The sequence below is a fragment of the Lissotriton vulgaris genome, chromosome 1_2, assembly GCF_964263255.1.
Source record: "Lissotriton vulgaris chromosome 1_2, aLisVul1.2, whole genome shotgun sequence".
Lineage (NCBI taxonomy): Eukaryota > Metazoa > Chordata > Amphibia > Caudata > Salamandridae > Lissotriton > Lissotriton vulgaris.
Window position 1 is genome coordinate 29,972,343 of NC_141686.1, and position 18,454 is coordinate 29,990,796.

An 18,454-nucleotide genomic window follows, 5' to 3' on the forward strand; every position below is an offset into this window, starting at 1 on the left:
TAAGTCCTCTCCAGGCTGGCTTCAGGAAAAATACGTCCACCATGGACCAAATCTTCCGCCTCGTTCTCCTTTACTGGAAAACGGTGACCATTGAGGGCGGGAGATTATACATGGTGTTCGTAGACCTGAGGTCAGCGTTTGACCTTGTACCACGGAAAAAACTCTGGGAGGTCCTGAGGGAGATGGGAGTACCCACCAATTTACTCCAGGCAATCATAAGACTCCATCAGGGTAATTTCGCCCAGGTGCGTTGTGGGCGGGGTGGTGCTTTGACACAAAGGTTCCCTGTTTCCCGGGGGGTTAGGCAGGGGTGCGTCCTTGCCCCAACCCTTTTTTGTCTTTATGTGAATAGTGTCATCTCGCATCTAGCCAATGTTGGAGACAACGACGCCCCGGTCCTGGCAGGCAGGAGGGTACCGGCAATTATGTTTGCTGATGACACCCTCCTGCTTTCCAAATCGCCCATGGGAATTCAGAGAATTCTGGATGGCTTTGATCTCTTCTGCAGGCAGTACGGCCTCGAGATCAACGCAGGGAAGACCAAGTATATGATCTTTAACCCCTCCTCCACAACTAGACCCAACCCATCCCTAAACTCCACGGTCTTAGAGAGGGTAAAAACATTTCAATACCTGGGTGCAACCCTCCAAGAGAATCTTTCATGGTGTCCACAGATTGCAAGCTCGCGAATAAGGCTCTCTCAACTGTCTGGGGCTATCCTGAAGATTACTAATACCTCAACATATAAACCCATAGCCCCCGCAGTTGAGATGTACAAAACCCAAGCAAAATCTGCTGCACTATATGGCAGCGAACTTTGGGGACACCAAGCTGCAAATGAGATGGTACGTGTTGAGAACAATTTCATGAGGCGTCTCTTGGCCCTCCCAGCTGCAACTCCCTTGCTTTCCCTACGTCTTGACTTGGGCTTATCGTCTATCAGGGAGGATGCTGAACTCAATCCTATAAGATTCTGGCACAGACTCTGGTCAACTAAGGACTTAGCCACTACAGGCGAGATCTCGTGCATGTTATGAACCTAAACGTCAATGACAAGATCCCCTGGCTAACTTTTGTTAAAAAAGAATTGTTCCGGCTAGGCTTAAATGAACTCTGGCTGGCCCCCGAAATTGGTTGTAACAAGGTCCCTCGGAAAAGTCTAGTGAAAGCCTACAAGCAACAAAATCTTGTATCCCAAATGACTGCACCTAGCATTGGCACCTTAACCCACTGTTTTACCCAACCCAAAAATACCTACAAATTTGAATCTTTTTTGGATTTTATTTATCCGGTCACAGCAAGGAAGCTCTTTATACAGTGGCGGTTCGGAACCCTACCCCTTAAATCCTTTACGAGTAAATGGATCAATGGAGGGGACAAATTATGCCCTGGCTGCAATTCCTGTGATGAGGAGGAAATCCATGTCTTGTTTTTCTGTCCCACCTATAGGTCCCCAAGGAAATATTGGTTGGTGCCTTTATGCAGAAACATGGCAATAAGAAACTGTTCAACATCGTATAGAATATTGAAATCTGATTCCTCCCCTCACATTGTTTTTGCAGTCTCAAAATATTTGTTCGCCATGTGGCGTATTAGGTCCAAGTTGATTAAGGTCTTACCAACATAGGATGATAGTTCCTGCCACTGTCTCAAAATAATTTTCAGCTCCCTACGGTAAAGTTTTCACATTAATGTTTATCTTACCTCAATTGATATGAACTGTGATGAATCTTTCTTATCCATTTTATCTCATCTAATTTTTTCCATTTGCACTTACATGTACTCAAATGTTGATTTTAAAATGTTGTATGTCTTTTTTATGCATCTTTTATGGTCTTAATGGCCGAAATAAAGATTTTTTGGATTGGAACTGAAAAACCAGGCCTGAGAAGCCCTAGTAAAGGCAAGTGCCTTAAGGGATAATATTTCTTCCTGGAAAGAAATCAATGCCCCCTTCTTCTCCACGGACAGCAAGGCTGATTCGATGGAGATAGCCATAACGGAAGACGTTTGGGTTGATTACTTTACTTCCTTATATAAAAAAGATCTAATAACTATGATCCCAGAATATGATTTTTAACAATAGGCAGGGTGAACAGGCAGTAAATCAAGATAGTTTCCCTTTAAATATAGTCATTACCCCCCCAGAGGTCGAGCTAGCAATTTCCCAGAGCGCTAATTTAAAGGCCCCCGGCCCAGATGGAGTTCCCATTGATTTATTTAAAGAAAATGTAGATCTTTGGGCTCCTCTATTAGCAAATGTAATAAACGCGTACAGCAAAATGGGTTTTCCTGACACATGGCATGAAGCCATAGCAATTCCAATATTTAAAAAGGGGGACAGACAGGACCCAAAATGCTATCGCCCTATCTCTTTGCTAGATACCCTGATGAAAGTTGCAGGTAGAGTATTATTAACTAAATTACAAACCTGGTCTAAGAGTAAAGGGATTCTATCGAAATTGCAGTATGATTTTAAAACTGGTGTAGGCACTGTAGAGCAGGGTTTAAACCTGGCCTTAATAACAAATAAATATATTGGAAGGAAAAAAGGGAATCTGTTCCCAACATTCGTCGACCTAACCTCGGCTTTTGATTGTTTAGACCATAGTGTGCTATGGAAAACCCTGGTTAAATTGGGGATAGATAAAAACATTCTATATTTTATACAGGAACTATATAGAGACGCAGGTGCCACGGTCAGATACGGCAAAAACGGTGAGCGAACTAAAAAATTCCCTATAGCAAAGGGTGTTCGACAGGGCTGCATCCTTGCGCCATTTCTTTTTAATTTATACATTAACGAGATAGCTGACTTTTTAAAAGATCTTGTAGTGGACTACCCCAAAATAAATGGCACCTCAGTACCACTACTATTATATGCTGACGACGCCGTGATTATGGCTCGCACACAGCTGGGTCTTCAGAAAGCGCTAACAGGATTCTCAACCTTTATGACCACGAGAGGCTTAAAAATTAACGAGGGAAAAACATTCACAATGTCATGTACATTGAGGAAAAATATACCAGATTGTAAAACCTTCGTCAATAACACTAAGATAGCTATGACCAAAACCTTTTCTTACCTAGGCATCATATTTAATAACAGGGGCACATGGTCAACAGCAATAACCTCCCGGAACCTGGCCTTTTCTCGCACGATAGGTGCTCTTAAACAATTTGCTAAAAGACTGGGTAGGAAACCTGTAGATATACTACTTAAGATTTACGCAGCCAAATGTGTGTCCACCGCTGTATATGGGGCAGGCATTTGGGGACCAGCAGATTGTACACAAATTCAAACCGTGGAAAATGCTTTTTTGAGGTATTTATTATCAGTCCCCCGCTCCACGTCCACTACCATTTGCCACAATGAACTGGATAGAGTCCACATCACCGATCTGATAAAGATAGCGCCAGTGATGTTGTGGTTTAAGATCTGGACAAGTGATGATACAGGTTTCAACAGGGAAGTAATCCAAGATTGTTTAAATCATTCCACTTCTAGTAAGCAGTCATGGTTAGCCTATGTGAAAAAGTTTTTGTTCTCTATTGGTAAACCAGATCTCTACCTAAATCCCACATCATGCTCACAAATAGCAAAAAAAGCTCTAAAAGTGGCATGCCTTGACTTACTGGAGGAAAGGAGATGGTACTTAGACGGGCACAAGTCTACCATAGTAGCCCATCGTAACATCCTACATGGCACAGGCCTTCACGCTTATCTAGCCCCAACCTATTCGTGTTATCACAGAATGCTCCTGACTCGAATGAGGACGGAGTCATTCTACAGGTTAATATCATTTCCGGCCCCGAATGATTGGTCTGCTAATTTGGAAAAATGCCCGTGTGATGACCTATCCAAACAGTCAAACGTACATTGCATTTTCTTTTGCAAGTATTACCAGTGGGGGAGAAAAAGATATCTGTTACCATTGTTAAAAACATGGGGTTTGAGAACCTGTAAAACCGCACTGGTCAGACTGTACATGATGCAAGATGAACTTACCATAGTGACAGTGATAAAATTTCTGACCTTCACTGTAAAGTGTAGAGAGACCATGGGCTATGGTTAGGACTTCATGGATAAACAAAAATTGTAAAATCGGATTATATTGTACCTTACCACATCAGATAATACGTAATACAGGAGTCTGTATGAATTCCAAGAGTCTTTCAATGAATTTTAGACATTTTTATACATTTTAATGAACTTCATCTGTTCTGTCCTCATGATATGTATTCTTGTAAGAAGTTTTTTTAATGAGAAAAGCTATTTAGTCTGTCTATGTTTGTATTTTGTATGCTTTTATGGTTTTTTGTCAAAATACCGAATAAAGCTATTTTTGAATTTGAATTTGAATATAAGGCAAACTTTACCCAAAGGTGTCAGAGCGCTTTACAAAAGAACCAGGTAAGTTACAAAAGGTACACAAGATAGGCTAAACTCACAAATAAGTTACATATATACAGTTACCAAGGTACAAAAGATAGGCACATATATGCATTTACAAAGCTAACAAGTTGCATATTTATATGTAAAAAATAAAAAGGTGTCAATGTTAGGTTAAAGCAAGAGTAAAATACATCTTTACAAAGTTGACCTCATGTGAATGCCAGGTGGCCGTAAGGGACAAGAAATGGGTTGAATTATTCCAGGAAGTGCGTTCGGAGGAGGAGAGTTTTAAGACAAGTTTTAAAGGTCCGGAAAGAGGTGGTGGTTCGGAGCGTTGAAGGACAGAGTTCCAGATTCTGGGTGTATTACCAGCGAAAGATTGAGCCTTAAATCTCTTCCTTTTGAAGGTAGGAGGTTCGAGTATTAAGTTTTCCTGGGTGACAGTCCCATGCTTTTGTGAGCGTCAGAAGTGCTAGCACTAGGCGTTTGAAAAACGACCAGGTGAACGGGCGCGTTTGAATGCTGTGTTTATGTTCCATTGCGGTGGGCGGGGCTTGTTTTGGGTCTTTTGGCAGCAAGAGTTGTCATCTCGTCTCCCAGCATGCTTCGAGCGTTGTGAAGATGGCGGCGCCCATAACACGGATGCGGTTGTGTGCTGCCTGGTTTCTTCCACCGACTGGACGGCGATGGTACTCCTCGGGCTCGTTTCTTTATTCTGCCGTGGAACGTGGCTTGTTCCGGGATGTGTTCCCGGCGGAGGGGGGCGCAGAAGTACTTCAGACGCTAATGGACTCTGGTCCACAGACCGTGTACTGCGGGTTCGATCCCACTGCCCCCTCCTTGCATGTGGGTCACTTGCTTCCGTTGCTCGGGTTGCTACACTTTCGGCGCGCCGGACACAACTGCATCGCCGTCATCGGAGGGTCCACCGCCCTGGTGGGGGATCCCAGCGGCCGTTCCCACGAGAGGGAGCCCCTGACTCCGGAAGCAGTAGAGGACAATGTGAGGGGGATCCGGGAGAATCTGCAAAAAGCCATGGGACACTACGAGGAGTGCCTTGGCGGCACGAGGGCAAGCCCTGGTGGAACCTTCACTATCCTCAATAATGCCACTTGGTACCGGCGTCGTGGCGCCGTGGAGTTTCTGTCCTCAGTGGGTCGTCATCTTCGCATGGGCACTCTTCTGAGCAGACAGAGTGTGCAAAGCCGTCTTCGCAGCCCCGAGGGCATGAGCCTGGCCGAGTTCAGTTACCAACTCTTCCAAGCATACGATTTTCTCTATCTTCATCAGCAGCACGGTTGCAGAATCCAGTTAGGTGGTAACGATCAGCTGGGAAACCTTATGACTGGCCACGCTCTCATTCACAAGTAATACAGCGTTCACCCTTTGGTCTTTTATTAAGATTGTACTTACCCTTCTTAAATGCCATACGTTTATTTTCTAGTAATGCATGTATGCCATCATTTTAGAAGAGTAACATGGGAGATGCTAATAAAATGATTGGGCGAATGTATTGCCCCATTGTCTTCTATTGAAGTAGAGGCAGTTTCAGGTGGGAGACGGCCAAATTAAGCCCGCCTAAATTGAGTCTTTGGCATGTATGAGAATTGGATGTCACCGCGGGGGCCTTTGTTACACCACTGGCAGGACAGGTTACTGGCAGTCCATAATCGCAGCCCCTACCATCTGCATGCAGAAATCGGGAGGCGGGAGATTAGCCTTAAAAACGATAGTCTCCCATCCGAATCAGGAGGGTTGGCATATATGGTAATGCCAATGCCCATGCATTTACCTTTGATCTCCAATCTATCTGTACTTAATGCAGTGCAAGTTTATTTATTGAAAGTGCTGGCATTGGACGAGAACCAGCCTGAAACCGGTTTCGTTGCCAGTTCTTAAACCAAGATATGGGTCGGTCCCAATTAATATTACTGATGCAGTGTGGTGACATTGGAACACGTTCATTGTAGCTCATGCACATTTGTCGTGCTTTACTGTACAGCTTAGCAGCAGTTAGCAAGGGTCCAATGGCTACTATTTTTTTAGGTCTTCGCTAGACAGCACATGCGCTGTCTCGAAAATACATGTTGTTTACAATTCAGAGGGCTTCAGCCCTACCTATAGGCTTACTATTTGCTTGCTCCATCGTCGCGCTCATATTCTTTGTCCATGGCAAGCGCTGCGTCATGCCTCTTCTTGTGTTTAGCCCTCCCCAGAGCATGGATCAAATACTTTTGTCCACCCACTACTCCTGTTTTAGGAGCTACTTTTTTCTTTGTGTTCGAGTACTCCACATAAGTGTGCCGCTTTCCCCCTCCCACCCACTCGATCCCAACCTTAGCCAGGTCGCTCTCACAACCGAATGCTCTTTTATCTGGGTTTATAAGTGCAGGAGACTGGCCCAGTTCTAGAGGGTGGGCCGGGTGGGCCAGGCCCACCCAAACATGAGCCTGGCCCACCCAAACAAGAGCTTGGGCCCTCACAGTGATTCTGCCAACGATACACAACGATAATGTCCTGATAACTCTGGTGATTTATGATCCTGCTGGAGAGCAATCTTTTTTTCTGTTGGTAGTTTTCAAATGCAGATAAACGAAATTTTATGTGGATAGCTCAATGGGAAAGTGCCTTTGTCACAGAGACTCTATACGTTCCTTCCCCTGCTTTCTACCTCCTGACAATCAACACGAAGAGGCGGTTTGCGTTGTAAATGGGGTTCAAAGTGGTGACATTTGTATATCAAAAGAAAGTCAAGGTTTAGGTGAAACCATACAATGCAGTGGACTTACTGGGATACAAAGCGAGGCAGTTTAGCTCATTGTGTCAAAGCACCTGCTTCTGCTGTGTGCAACATTCTTACTGGACCAGCTTTGCCTTTCATACCTCTGAGTTTGAAATGGGCACTGTGAATTCGTGGTGATGGGTACCCATAGATGACCTAGTCCTGTATGGTTGTCCCCTGAGAATGAGTTACAATGTGAAACAATACCGTGGCTCTTGCCTAAATCCTTCTAGGCAGCACTCCCCATTCAAACAAACATCCTTCAAAAGGGACATTTCAATTTAAAATAAACGTAAGATTTACTGCACCTCTGTCCCCTACAGGTTCAAACAAACATACAAAAATATACATAAAAACAAATAACTTTGATAACGCATATTAAAAACATTGATTTGGATTTTTTTACACAGGCCCTTTCAATTCCGAAGTCTATCTACTCGGTGCTGCACCTATCACTTTACACCCAACAATCCCTTCACAACCAATGGCAGGTCGGAACACAGATGTGGACATGCGGGGAACACATAGGGGCAGTCATGTCCATTCGGTGCATGGCCTATGTGCGGGAAGCCTGCACAGAGGACGTGTCTTTTTAAGTGCTGGCAGTGAACGGGTGGCAGACAGGGTCTGTCTGAAGGGCAGCCAGAGGGTTCTCACTGCAGAAATGCTTATTTTCTTTTATATGGTGCGCATGTAGTCCGAGTTGAAGTCTCTGCCCTTTAATAAAAGGCACAGTAGACACTGTATATTTTGTACATTCAGAGCCGAAACAACTAAATCATGATGCCTCATCAGAAGTAGTAAGTGCTATATAAAGAAATTGCCGTTCACACATGTCCTCATTACAGAAGTGGTCTCTCAATGAACGAAGATTGGGAGTGAAGAATTTAAAGACCCGCAGGAAGGAGGGAGCATCATGGCCAGAAGAGGCGCAAGATTTAAAACAAGCATTTGCAATGCAATAGGTCTTACATTTGTTAGAGTTTGAGCTATTGCATTGTAAATGACAATACCTTTTATGTATGTGTTGGTTTTAAAACATAAATAAAAGGCATTGTCATTTACAATGCCAATAGCTTAAACTCTTGCAAATGTGAGACCTATTACATTGCAAATGCGTGTTTATTTAATTAGCAGTCGGGTCATTATGGCAACTGTGGAACATACTTTAAAGTGTGTGCTAATTATATTTACTGCTATATTCAATGTTTCAAGTTTGGAGGTGATTTTATTAATGTTTTTACTGGGAATAATAAAAGTGTAACCAGATGGTGGCTGGTATGAAGCTGTGGACCAAGGTCAACTGTGAGATAATATGCACTGGAAAGGGGTGGTAGAAAAGTGGATAATCAAGCCTGTGTAAGGGAATGCGCTGCAGAGTCAGGGGTCAGTTGGAGGGATTCTCCCTGAAGGCTTACACAGAGGGAGCCCGAGTATTGTCACATGCCTGATACACCCACCTCAGAAACCTCCTCTTCCCATCAAAGGGACAGGCCATTACATGGAAAAAACACTTTTTGAGAGTGATAACAGTTAGAAAGAGATTTGTTAAAGAGCGTATTTTACTGGGCTTAGTAAGACTAAGAAGAGATTAAGGACGGCCCAGAAGCAGGTTGGCTATACATATGAGACAAATCGGGCCCGCATTGGCCCACCCGAATGCACCCTTGGCCCACCCAAACAAAAATTCCTGGAGCCGGGCCTGGCAGGAGATATCCCATCGCCCATTGTTTCCATATAAGTGTGTATGCATTAATGTTGGAACAGTGTGCAAGTGCATGCCAGTTATGATTAAAACCAAACGTTCTGTTTCTTGCACTGAATCATTGTGTTTGAGCACTCCACACAAGTGCTCAACTTTTCAATTGCTCTGCCCTCCGTCTCCTAGTACCTCCTTCCCCGTCTCACCCGCCCCCAGCCAAATCGCCCTTACATCTGAACGCTGCTTTATCCGGGTTTATACGTGCAGGAGATATTCCAGCCCCCAGATTGTTCCCATGTAAGGATGTAACCCTTAATGTTGGAACAATGTGCGAGTGCAAGCCAGTTATGATTCGAACCAAATGTTCTGTTTCTCATGCTTAAAACTCCTAAGAAATTAATATTGCTTTCATGTTATTTTTTTAAATCCAAATAGTCTGGGTAAGAATTGCAAGACTCAAAATCTACCAAGAGTTCAGGCTGTTTTCTCGTTTTTTATTGTGTAAAAGACCGCCAAAGAATATTGTTGTTGCCTCCTCCTCATAGGCTATTGTTTCCATGATTTAAAAATCATCTTATTCTTTTCGCATGTAACAGAGTAGTGATAAATATAGGAGCTAGAAGTTCAGCATATTCTCTACGTAGCTTAAATAAATAGAATTGTTTCAGCAGCACGCTTCTCCCTAGGTACAGACTACTGCTGTACCCGTATGGCTCAAACAATTTGTTTTATGTTAATAGCATAATGAACAAAGCTTTTAACACTAATAATGTCATATCGCAGGAAGTAAAGAAAAAAAAAAGCGAACATGAACTTTTTCAGTTATAGGCACTAGTTAAAACAAGTCTGACACACCTGCGAATGAAAATACAGGCATTACAATGTTTTCTCTAGGAAAGATGGATCCTGTTTCATGTTTCTTTAAAACAAATAGGTGGAAATCTTTTTCATTTGTAAACCTGCAACATAACTATCACTGACATGAAACAGCTAGTGTTCACCTCAGCAGTTTCCTGCATGTGGAGCTCCCTTACAAAGCAACATTAGTTATTTTTTTCATGAAATATGTTAGTGTCCTTTCAGCTGCCTTAACGTGCTTTGTACTAAATTGAAAATAAACAAAAACAAAGGGGCAGACCCAGAAAACGACGATAAATCATGACTTTCCTGCTTAAATTGTGTGCTTCTGGGCTACATGGCTAAAAGATATTAATATTAACAAATCCAATAGCTCTTGCATCGCTGAGACCTGTTGGCTTTGCCAGTGCTTGTTTCCAGTGCAGCAGGGCAGGTAATGCCTGACTACACCATCACTAATACCTTTTAGTCCAAGTTGCATTTCAGACTTGATTGTGGCTAGAAGTACAACACAGCGCAGCTTGAAACTCACATTTTGGATGCTATACTTGGTCACCCAACAGTGCTACTTCTGATGGCGCGGGATTACCAGCTCAGTTTACCTTACTCACCTGGGCCCATAAACATTTACACATTGAACTGGTAATCCAGCTTAACTTTCTGCCTATCAGAATTTCTATTCACTTTAGGACTTATACCTGTACACCATGACTTACCAAATCCTTGTCACTTGTGCTCTAAGTTCTAAATCAAAGGATCAGGGAGTTAGAATAATAGGTAGAGAATAACATTTACCTTCATAAATAACCAGAGACTCAAGAAAGTTTTAAACACTTTATCTGTGCACTATTTTGTGAGTCAGGTGCCACAGTAGTGAAATCAGGGACTTTGCAAGTAAGAAAACCATTATTAAAACATAAATCTTGCTGGACTTTAAGAAAATGCCTTTAGACATTGGTACCTGGGAAGGGTGAAAAAGGGAAATGGTACAAGTACATATCACACGGATTATATTTACCTAGAATGGTGCGAGAACCAACCCTGGCCGTGGGCTGGGACAAGATAAAAGGCTCCCTACTAATCGGGTGCCGACAGGACAAGTGCAGAACAGGACAGGCAACCTCTGCTAAGTGCAACGCCAGCGTCACACCCCTCTCTACGGCTCCTCTCGGACCCTGACTGGGGAAATCATTTCTTGTCCCTCGGTAAACTCCTGATTCTTCTGTCAGAGTGCTAAACTAGCACTCTGCTCTCGATTCTCCTTCAGCATACGTTGGGTCAGTGACAGGTCTGTGACAAGTTGGACAATTTAACTGACTAAGCCTACTTTAGTTATACCATTTCAGTGTGTGTACCACCCCTTAATGTTGCAAATTATATGGGTTTCCTTCATTTGATTGGTCAGAAAGACGAGGATAGGTCATCACCCCGTACTAGTAAGAGATCATTACCATTAGATATTGTTGATCAATGTTCCCGCCCATAATTTACTTTCCCATGATTTTATTCCACCCAGCTATATTAGTTTCAATTTCATATACCATGTATTCAAAATCGTTCAATTTGGCTTAATCTTTGAGACATGTATATGTCCGACCCCTTCCACTCGGGTCAGACCACTGGAGGGCACGAGCTGCCGGGGTCACTCGACCTTCACTCTGCTTGGTAGGGTGCTGTAGCACCCGACCCGGAGCCTGGCGGGCCCCTGGAACCAACCAGGTCTCCCAGGCCCAGAGGCGCAGGCGTAGCCTTTCCGGGCCTGCCGGTCACGACCCTGGGCACCCTGCCACACAACAGGACTGAGGACAAAGCCTGGGGTGGGGAGGCCGCCCTCCCCGGGACCCCCCGGTGCGTCGGCCGGAGCTCCTGAACCCAAGCAAGGGGAGGCTTCCCGGGCACCACGGAACCCCGTCCTTTGCCTTTGGCAGAGTGGCAGGCCGGGGGAAGAGGCCCAGGGCCGGGGCTCCCAGGCCCAGAGGAAGCCTCCCCCGGGCCAGAGCAACGGACCCCCCCCCCACCACCAGGCTCCCAGGTCCAGAGGTGCAGGGGAAGCCTCACCGGACACCATCCCAGGAACCCTGCCATGCAGCAGGACCGGGGACAAAGCCCGGGGTGAGGAGGCCACCCTCCCCGGGGCCCTCAGGGGCCCCAGCCAGAACTCCTGAACACAGCCAAGCAAGGGAAGTCTCCCTGGGCACCACGGAACCCCGTCCCGGGCCTTTGGCAGAGCAGCAGGCTGGGGGGCGGGCTCAGGGCTGGAGCGTCCGACCCGGGCCCCTGGACCCAGCCGGGTTTCCAGGCACAGGAGAAGCCGCCACGGGCCCGCACAACACCATCCCGGGCAGAGCCCTGTGTGGGGAGGCCACCCTGCCCAGGGCCCCTGTGAGCCCCTGAACCCAGCCAAGCAGGGGGAGGTTCCCCAGGCATAGCGGAACCCTATCCGGGCCCTTTGGCGGGACGGCGCCCAGGGCTGGAACACCCGACCAGGGGCCTGGCAGGGCCCAAGGACCCAGCCGGCACTCCCTGAGGCGCAAGCGAAGCCACCCGGGCCCGTGGAACCCCGTCCGGGCACCTTGCCACGCAGCAGGATCGAGGACAGAGACCGGGGTGAGGAGGCCGCCCTCCTCTGGGCCCCTGGGAGTCCCTGAACCCAGCCAAGCAGGAGGAGGTTCCCCGTGCCCACAGGATCCAATCCGCGGCAGCCTGCCACATGGCTGGCAGGCCCGGGGACGGACCCCGGGCTGGGGCGGCATCCTGGCCCGTCTTGTTGCCGGCTGAGGACCACTAGGCTGAGAGGGGTTCCGGTGTACCCTGTCCCTAGTAATTCGGAGGAAGGCTACCCCCTTTCTGGTAACCCATGTGCACTGCAATACTCAGGGGACAATAGGCGCAGACGCGCCCGACCTCCTGGAGTCCTGGCTGGGATTGGGGAGGCAAATGAGCCCTCATCGGGACTTCCAGGGCAGCCCGGCCATTTGGTCGCCCCATTGGAAAGCATTTCGTGCGACCAGATGGCCGAGGGAAAAGGTGCGACCCGATGGCCTGGACCCAAAGGACTCCCATCTGCCCGCCCGAGCCGAGCCATAGCGGTAGGGCTCCCGTCTACCCTTGCAGGGCTCGTGGGCTCCTCTTCCTGGGGGACTTGGGGACCCCGGCTGGACCTCCGGCACAGGGTGGACCCTGTAGCTCCAGGGCCCGGATGCCCGGGGGAGGACTGCCCAGGACCCATGGAGCCCGTCCCAGGCACATTGCCACGCCATAGGCCGGAGCCCCGGACAGAGGAGAGGTGTTGCCTGAGCATAGCCCATCTGGTCACCGGCAAAGAGATGCCAACCTGGGAGGGGTGCCCCGGCATACCCTTCCCCTTAGCGCCAAGAAACCGCTAGGTGTACGAGCGCTATACAAATCCCTTCAAATTCAAATTCCCCAAGTAATCTGGAGAAAATCTACCCCCCTTCTGGTAACCAGTGCGCACCCAGTAATGGAGGGGACCCTGGGCGCAGATGCGCCTGACCTCCTGGAGCCCAGGTTGGGATCGGGGAGGCAAATGAGCCCTCATCGCGACTTCCAGGGCCGCCAAGCCATCTGGTCGCCCCATTGGAAAGCATTGCGTGCAACCATATGGCCGGGGGGGAAAGGTGCGAGCAGATGGCCGGAACCGAAAAGACTCCTGTCTGCCCGCGCCAAGCCATAGCGGTAGGGCTCTCGCCTGCCTGTGCAGGGAATAGGGGCTCTGCTTCCGGGGAGGGGCTCGGGGACCCTGGCTGGGCCTCAGGCACCAGGAGGACTGCCAGAGCTCTCGGCCCCGGACATACTCTGGACCCATAGAGCTCGTCACAGGCACTTTGCCATGACGTGGGCGGGACGGAGGGGAGGTGTTCTCCAGACATAGCCCATCTGGTCACCGGCATAGAGCCACCAGCCCGGGAGGGGTGTCCCGGCATACCCTGCTCCTAGTAATCCAGAGGAAGGCTACCCCTCATTCTGGGAACCCGTGTGCACCGAGAGACTCCGGGGACCCTAGCCCCGGACATGCCTGACATCCTGGATCCCTGGCTGGGATCAGGGAGACCAATGTGCCCCCATCGGGACTTCCAGGGCGGCCCGGCCATCTGGTCGCCCCATTGGAAAGCATGGCGTGTGACCAGATGGCCGAGGGGGTAAAGGTGCTACCAGATGGTCAGGACCGAAAGGACACCCATCTGCCCGCCCGAGCCTTCGCCATAGGGCTCCCGCCTGCCCTTGCAGGGCTCAGGGATACGCTTCCCATTGGCTCAGTGACCCCGGCTGGGCCTCAGGCACGGGGAGGCCCGCTTGTGCTCTCTGGCCTGGACGCCCGGGGAGGACCAACTGGCACTGATGGAGCCCTTCCCGGGCACTTTGCCACCTCGCGGGTTGTTCAGAGGGAGCCCAGGAAGGTGGGGAGGTGTCTTCCGGGCCCAGCCCATCTGGTCCCCGCTGGGAACTGCCTGCCCGGGAGGGGTGTCCCGGCATACCCTGCCCCTAGTAATCCAGAGGAAGGCTACCCCTCTTTCTGGGAACCCGTGCGCATCGAGAGACTCAGGGGATGCTAGGCCCGGACACGCCTGACCTCCTGGAGCCCTGGCTGGGATCAGGGAGGCAAATGAGCACCCATCGCGATTTCCAGGGCGGCCCGGCCATCTGGTCGCCCCATTGAAAAGCAGTGCGTGCGACCAGATTGCTGAGGGGAAAGGTGCGACCAGATGGCTGGGACCGAAAGGACTCCCATCTGCCTGCGAAAGCCTTCGGGGTAGAGATCCCGCCTCCACACGCAGGGCTCGGTGGCTCTGCGTCAAGGGGGGCTCGGGGACCCCGGCTGGGCATCAGGCAGGGGGAGGACCACCGGAGCTCTCGGGCCCAGACGCCTGGGGGAGGACTGCCTGGAACCCATTCTCCGGATTATACGCACGGCGCAAACAGCTCTCAGTGGCTCTAATAGCAGAGTACCTTAGGAATATTCTCCCAACCCACCCCCCCACCCGACTCACTAATCAGACGAGAGACCAACTTGATGCCCCATCAAAGTAGATGAATTAAATGCAGCACTGGTAACAATGCACCCAGGATGAGCCCCCAGCCCCAATGGATTCCCTATGGATTTTATTCGTTTACACATGACCACATTGGGTCCGCACCTGTTGGAGGTCATACAGTATGCACTTGAATAGCACATATGGCCACAGGATTGGCGTCAAGCAGAGATTGTCCTCTTCCTAAAACCAGGCTGCCCACCAGAAGACCCCAACTCATATCGCGCCATTTCTCTGAGCAATTTTTAACCCAAGTTTCTGGGCAAGGTCCTAGCTGATCGTTTTTCGGGCCAGTATATAAGATCTGGTCCACTTAGATCAATCTGGCTTTATGCCACAGCAGGCCACCCACGCCCACATTCGTCGGGTCCATAATGCCATGGCTTTAGCCCAGAGCTGAGGCGCCCCGCATCCATACTACTTGCCGATATCGACAAGGCATTTGACTATCTTAGTTGGGAGTATTTCTTTCAACTTGCAGTCAATATGGGCCCGCGTTTCCTAGCATATATTTGCTTGCTGTATACAAAACCAACGGCCTCAGTACGCATCGCAGGGCATTGTTCGGCCCCCTTTTCCATCTGCCCCGGCACGAGACAGGGCTGCCCCCTGTCCCCCCTTTTATTTGCCCTAGCGATCGAACCTCTGACGGTGTGGGTTCGCAGAGATCCAGTGCTCCGGGGATTTGAATGGCCTCTGTCGCTACCTGATCGCATTGCACTATATGCGGAAGACATCCTCTTCTTTGACGGACCCATGGATTTTGGGGACACAGATCCTACAGATCCTCTGAGTTTTTGGACGGCCTCAGGGCTTCATACCATCCCTTCCAAATCTGTATTGTTCTCGGTATACGGTAACCAGGGTAGAGGTACATGGGTGACCCAATTGACGCATGCGATGGAGGGATTTAAATATTTGGGTATTTTCATTTCTCCATGTCCAAAATCTCATGGACACATAACATAAATCCACTCCTAGCTAGCCTCCGAGACAACTATATAGTCATATCTTCCCCTCTCGCTATATGGTCGCGCAGCGATTTTTAAAATGGTCTCTTTCCCTAGAATATTATATTGACTACAGAATTTCCCATACCATATAACGCGGTCATGGTTTGCGCAAATCAACGTCATTCATCATCAGTTCCTGTGGAATGGAGCGGCATTCCGGGTGGCGCTACAAACCTATCCACAATCAACGTACTGTGGTGACATTGCGGTGGCCCACGTTTGCGCTTATGCTGCCTCTCATTTATTAATCATTAACAAATGGTGGTACAGTACACCAATGGATCTGGCATTCGTTCTGGAGCATGCAGCGATGGAGGGTGCCCCCCTCCTCCGGTTATTATACAGTACCCAGAATCTAGACTTCCTTCCTCATGCTAGCAGAACAGTGGTTCGGCTCTGGAGGTATACTGTCAGGCAGATGGCATGGCGCGGGAGGCTGACCCAAGCAACTCCCTAATGGCATGACACCCATCTGCGCCAGGTGGCGACTTTAATGGGATTTTGCATATCGGACCTGATACGTATTTCCACCCTTGGAGACGTTATTAAGGGCACCACGTTGAAGTCCTTCCAGCTGTTGCAGGCGGAATTCCAAATTACATAAAACACAATTTTATAAGTATCTTCAATTACGTGATGCTCTTACTCTCAGGATTCTTGCCCTGGACACCCTCCCAGTGTTCCACCCCCTGGAGGGCCGCCTTCCCATATGAGATCTAGGATCACATAAAATTAGACCGATATACCAGGCCTTGACAACACACGCCAGAGCAACACTACACAAGACCAGAGGAATGTGGCAGATAGATATACCGGACATAACTGATAATGACCGGGCCGAGGCTGTGGCTAGTCCCGGGGCGCAGCCGTGTCCTCTCGATACCTCCTCATCCAATTTAACTATATACACCAAATGTATTATACTCGACTCTGCTTCTGGACGATGGGGGTTGTCCAATCCCCCCCCCCCCCCCCCCCCCCCAATGTTCACGCTGCAGAAGGGAGGAGGGAAAGTTTACGCATACGGTCAGGGATAGTACTGTAATACAGCCGTTCTGGCGTAAAGTCTTGACGTGCCTGGGTAGGGTACTATCCTGGGATCTCACATACGACCCCAAACCATTTTTTATTGCACAGCACTGATGGGATGGGGGAATTGATACAAACAACACCTGCTATTCCTGGCCCTCACTATTGCAAAGCGTGATATCGCTCAGTTATTAAAAAAGGGGACTTCCCCCCCCTGACGTTAGGGAAATGGCGAATAGAGCTAGAAAGATGTATGGGCGCAGAGATTGCGGTCTTCCAGGCATGAGGCTGTCCTCTGAAACACAGAAAAATATGGTCCTGTTGGGCAACACACCGGGGTATAGCTCTTCCCCCCTCCCCCCCCCAGCCCCCCCCCCAGTCCTCCTGATGTACGAGTCTCCCCATATGTCCTTGACCACAACACTTCACACTCCATACCTTCTCACCGCCGATGCAGGTATTCAAACATACCCATTAGAATACACTGGTAATGGGATTGTTTGTGCAAAGTTCTTGTTGTTATATATGCAAACTGTTACTACTTATATATACAGACCTGGCACTCTTGCTTTATCCTTTGTTTTAATATGTATATGCAGGGCTGCTGCCCAGATGGTACCTTTCAAAATCAATAAAATGTGTTAAAAAAAAAAAAAAAAACTTAAAAGCCAGTTATTGCTTCGAATCATTTCCAGTCTTCGATGAAAGAGTTTTATAAGAAAACACATTAAAGAACTGATGTGTCTATTAACATCTGAGTTAAAAAATAAGAGCATGGCTTCACAAATTGTCCTACGTTCAGTTTCAATAAATATCAGACAGAGCAGTTTTATTCTCAGATGAAGTAAAGGTACACATATACATATTACGTATGTAGATTCATCATATAAATTACATAAGCAATATTTCAGTCGTCAACCCTGTCAAGAACCTACATACTGATAAATTGAGAGCTAAAATGGTCTGCAGTGTAAAAAAAAGTTTTTTGTTTGGTAAGATCAATTAGCTTAAAGGTAATACTATTGTCTCTGTGTATCACCTCCTGAATATAGCCATGGCATTTATATTCCAAGTAACTCTTTAAATGCCATTCATAGGCCAGTGTGTTAAATGTATTTTATTAAAATGAATAATCTACGGACAGACAATGACCGATTAACTATGACCTCTAGTGATGAAAGTTGATAATCTCTAAATATCATGTTGACAGAATTTTCGATTGGCTGGGAATAGCTGCTATTTGAAGAAAATACTTCCCTGGAGATTAATTATTTTAGGCTTACATGATCAGAACAAGGACAGGAGTAGTTGATTTAAGTGGTGTGTGAATAAAATAATGGGCAGTCTGAACCCACCCTAACCCAAACCAAGCCAAACATGCTACCTACACTCTGTACCCAGAGACCGTGATTTCATAAATTGAAGGTTTTTTTTTTTTTTAGAATGGACAGAGCTGTGGATCTTTACAGCCCGGAATATTTGCTAAAACCATCTTAATAGCAAATGTAACTTCCCTGTTTCTATGTTTAAGGTTAGAGAAGTGTAGATCCCAACTTTCTCTGTTCTTGATTTGGAAGTCCAAGGAAGGATAGCTGGTAACATGTTCGAAATTTGTAGCCTCCA

General features: G+C 47.8%; 1 protein-coding gene across 1 annotated transcript in view; it reads left to right on the plus strand.

Moving 5' to 3' along the window:
- The first annotated feature begins 4,984 nt into the window (after positions 1 to 4,984).
- YARS2 (tyrosyl-tRNA synthetase 2) overlaps positions 4,985 to 18,454 on the plus strand; it is a 47,636-nt gene continuing 34,166 nt past the window's right edge. The window contains exon 1 of the mRNA XM_086952762.1: positions 4,985 to 5,763. Coding sequence (XP_086808888.1) covers positions 5,018 to 5,763 — 746 coding nt within the window. The 5' untranslated portion in view covers positions 4,985 to 5,017. The remainder of the gene's footprint in view (positions 5,764 to 18,454) is intronic.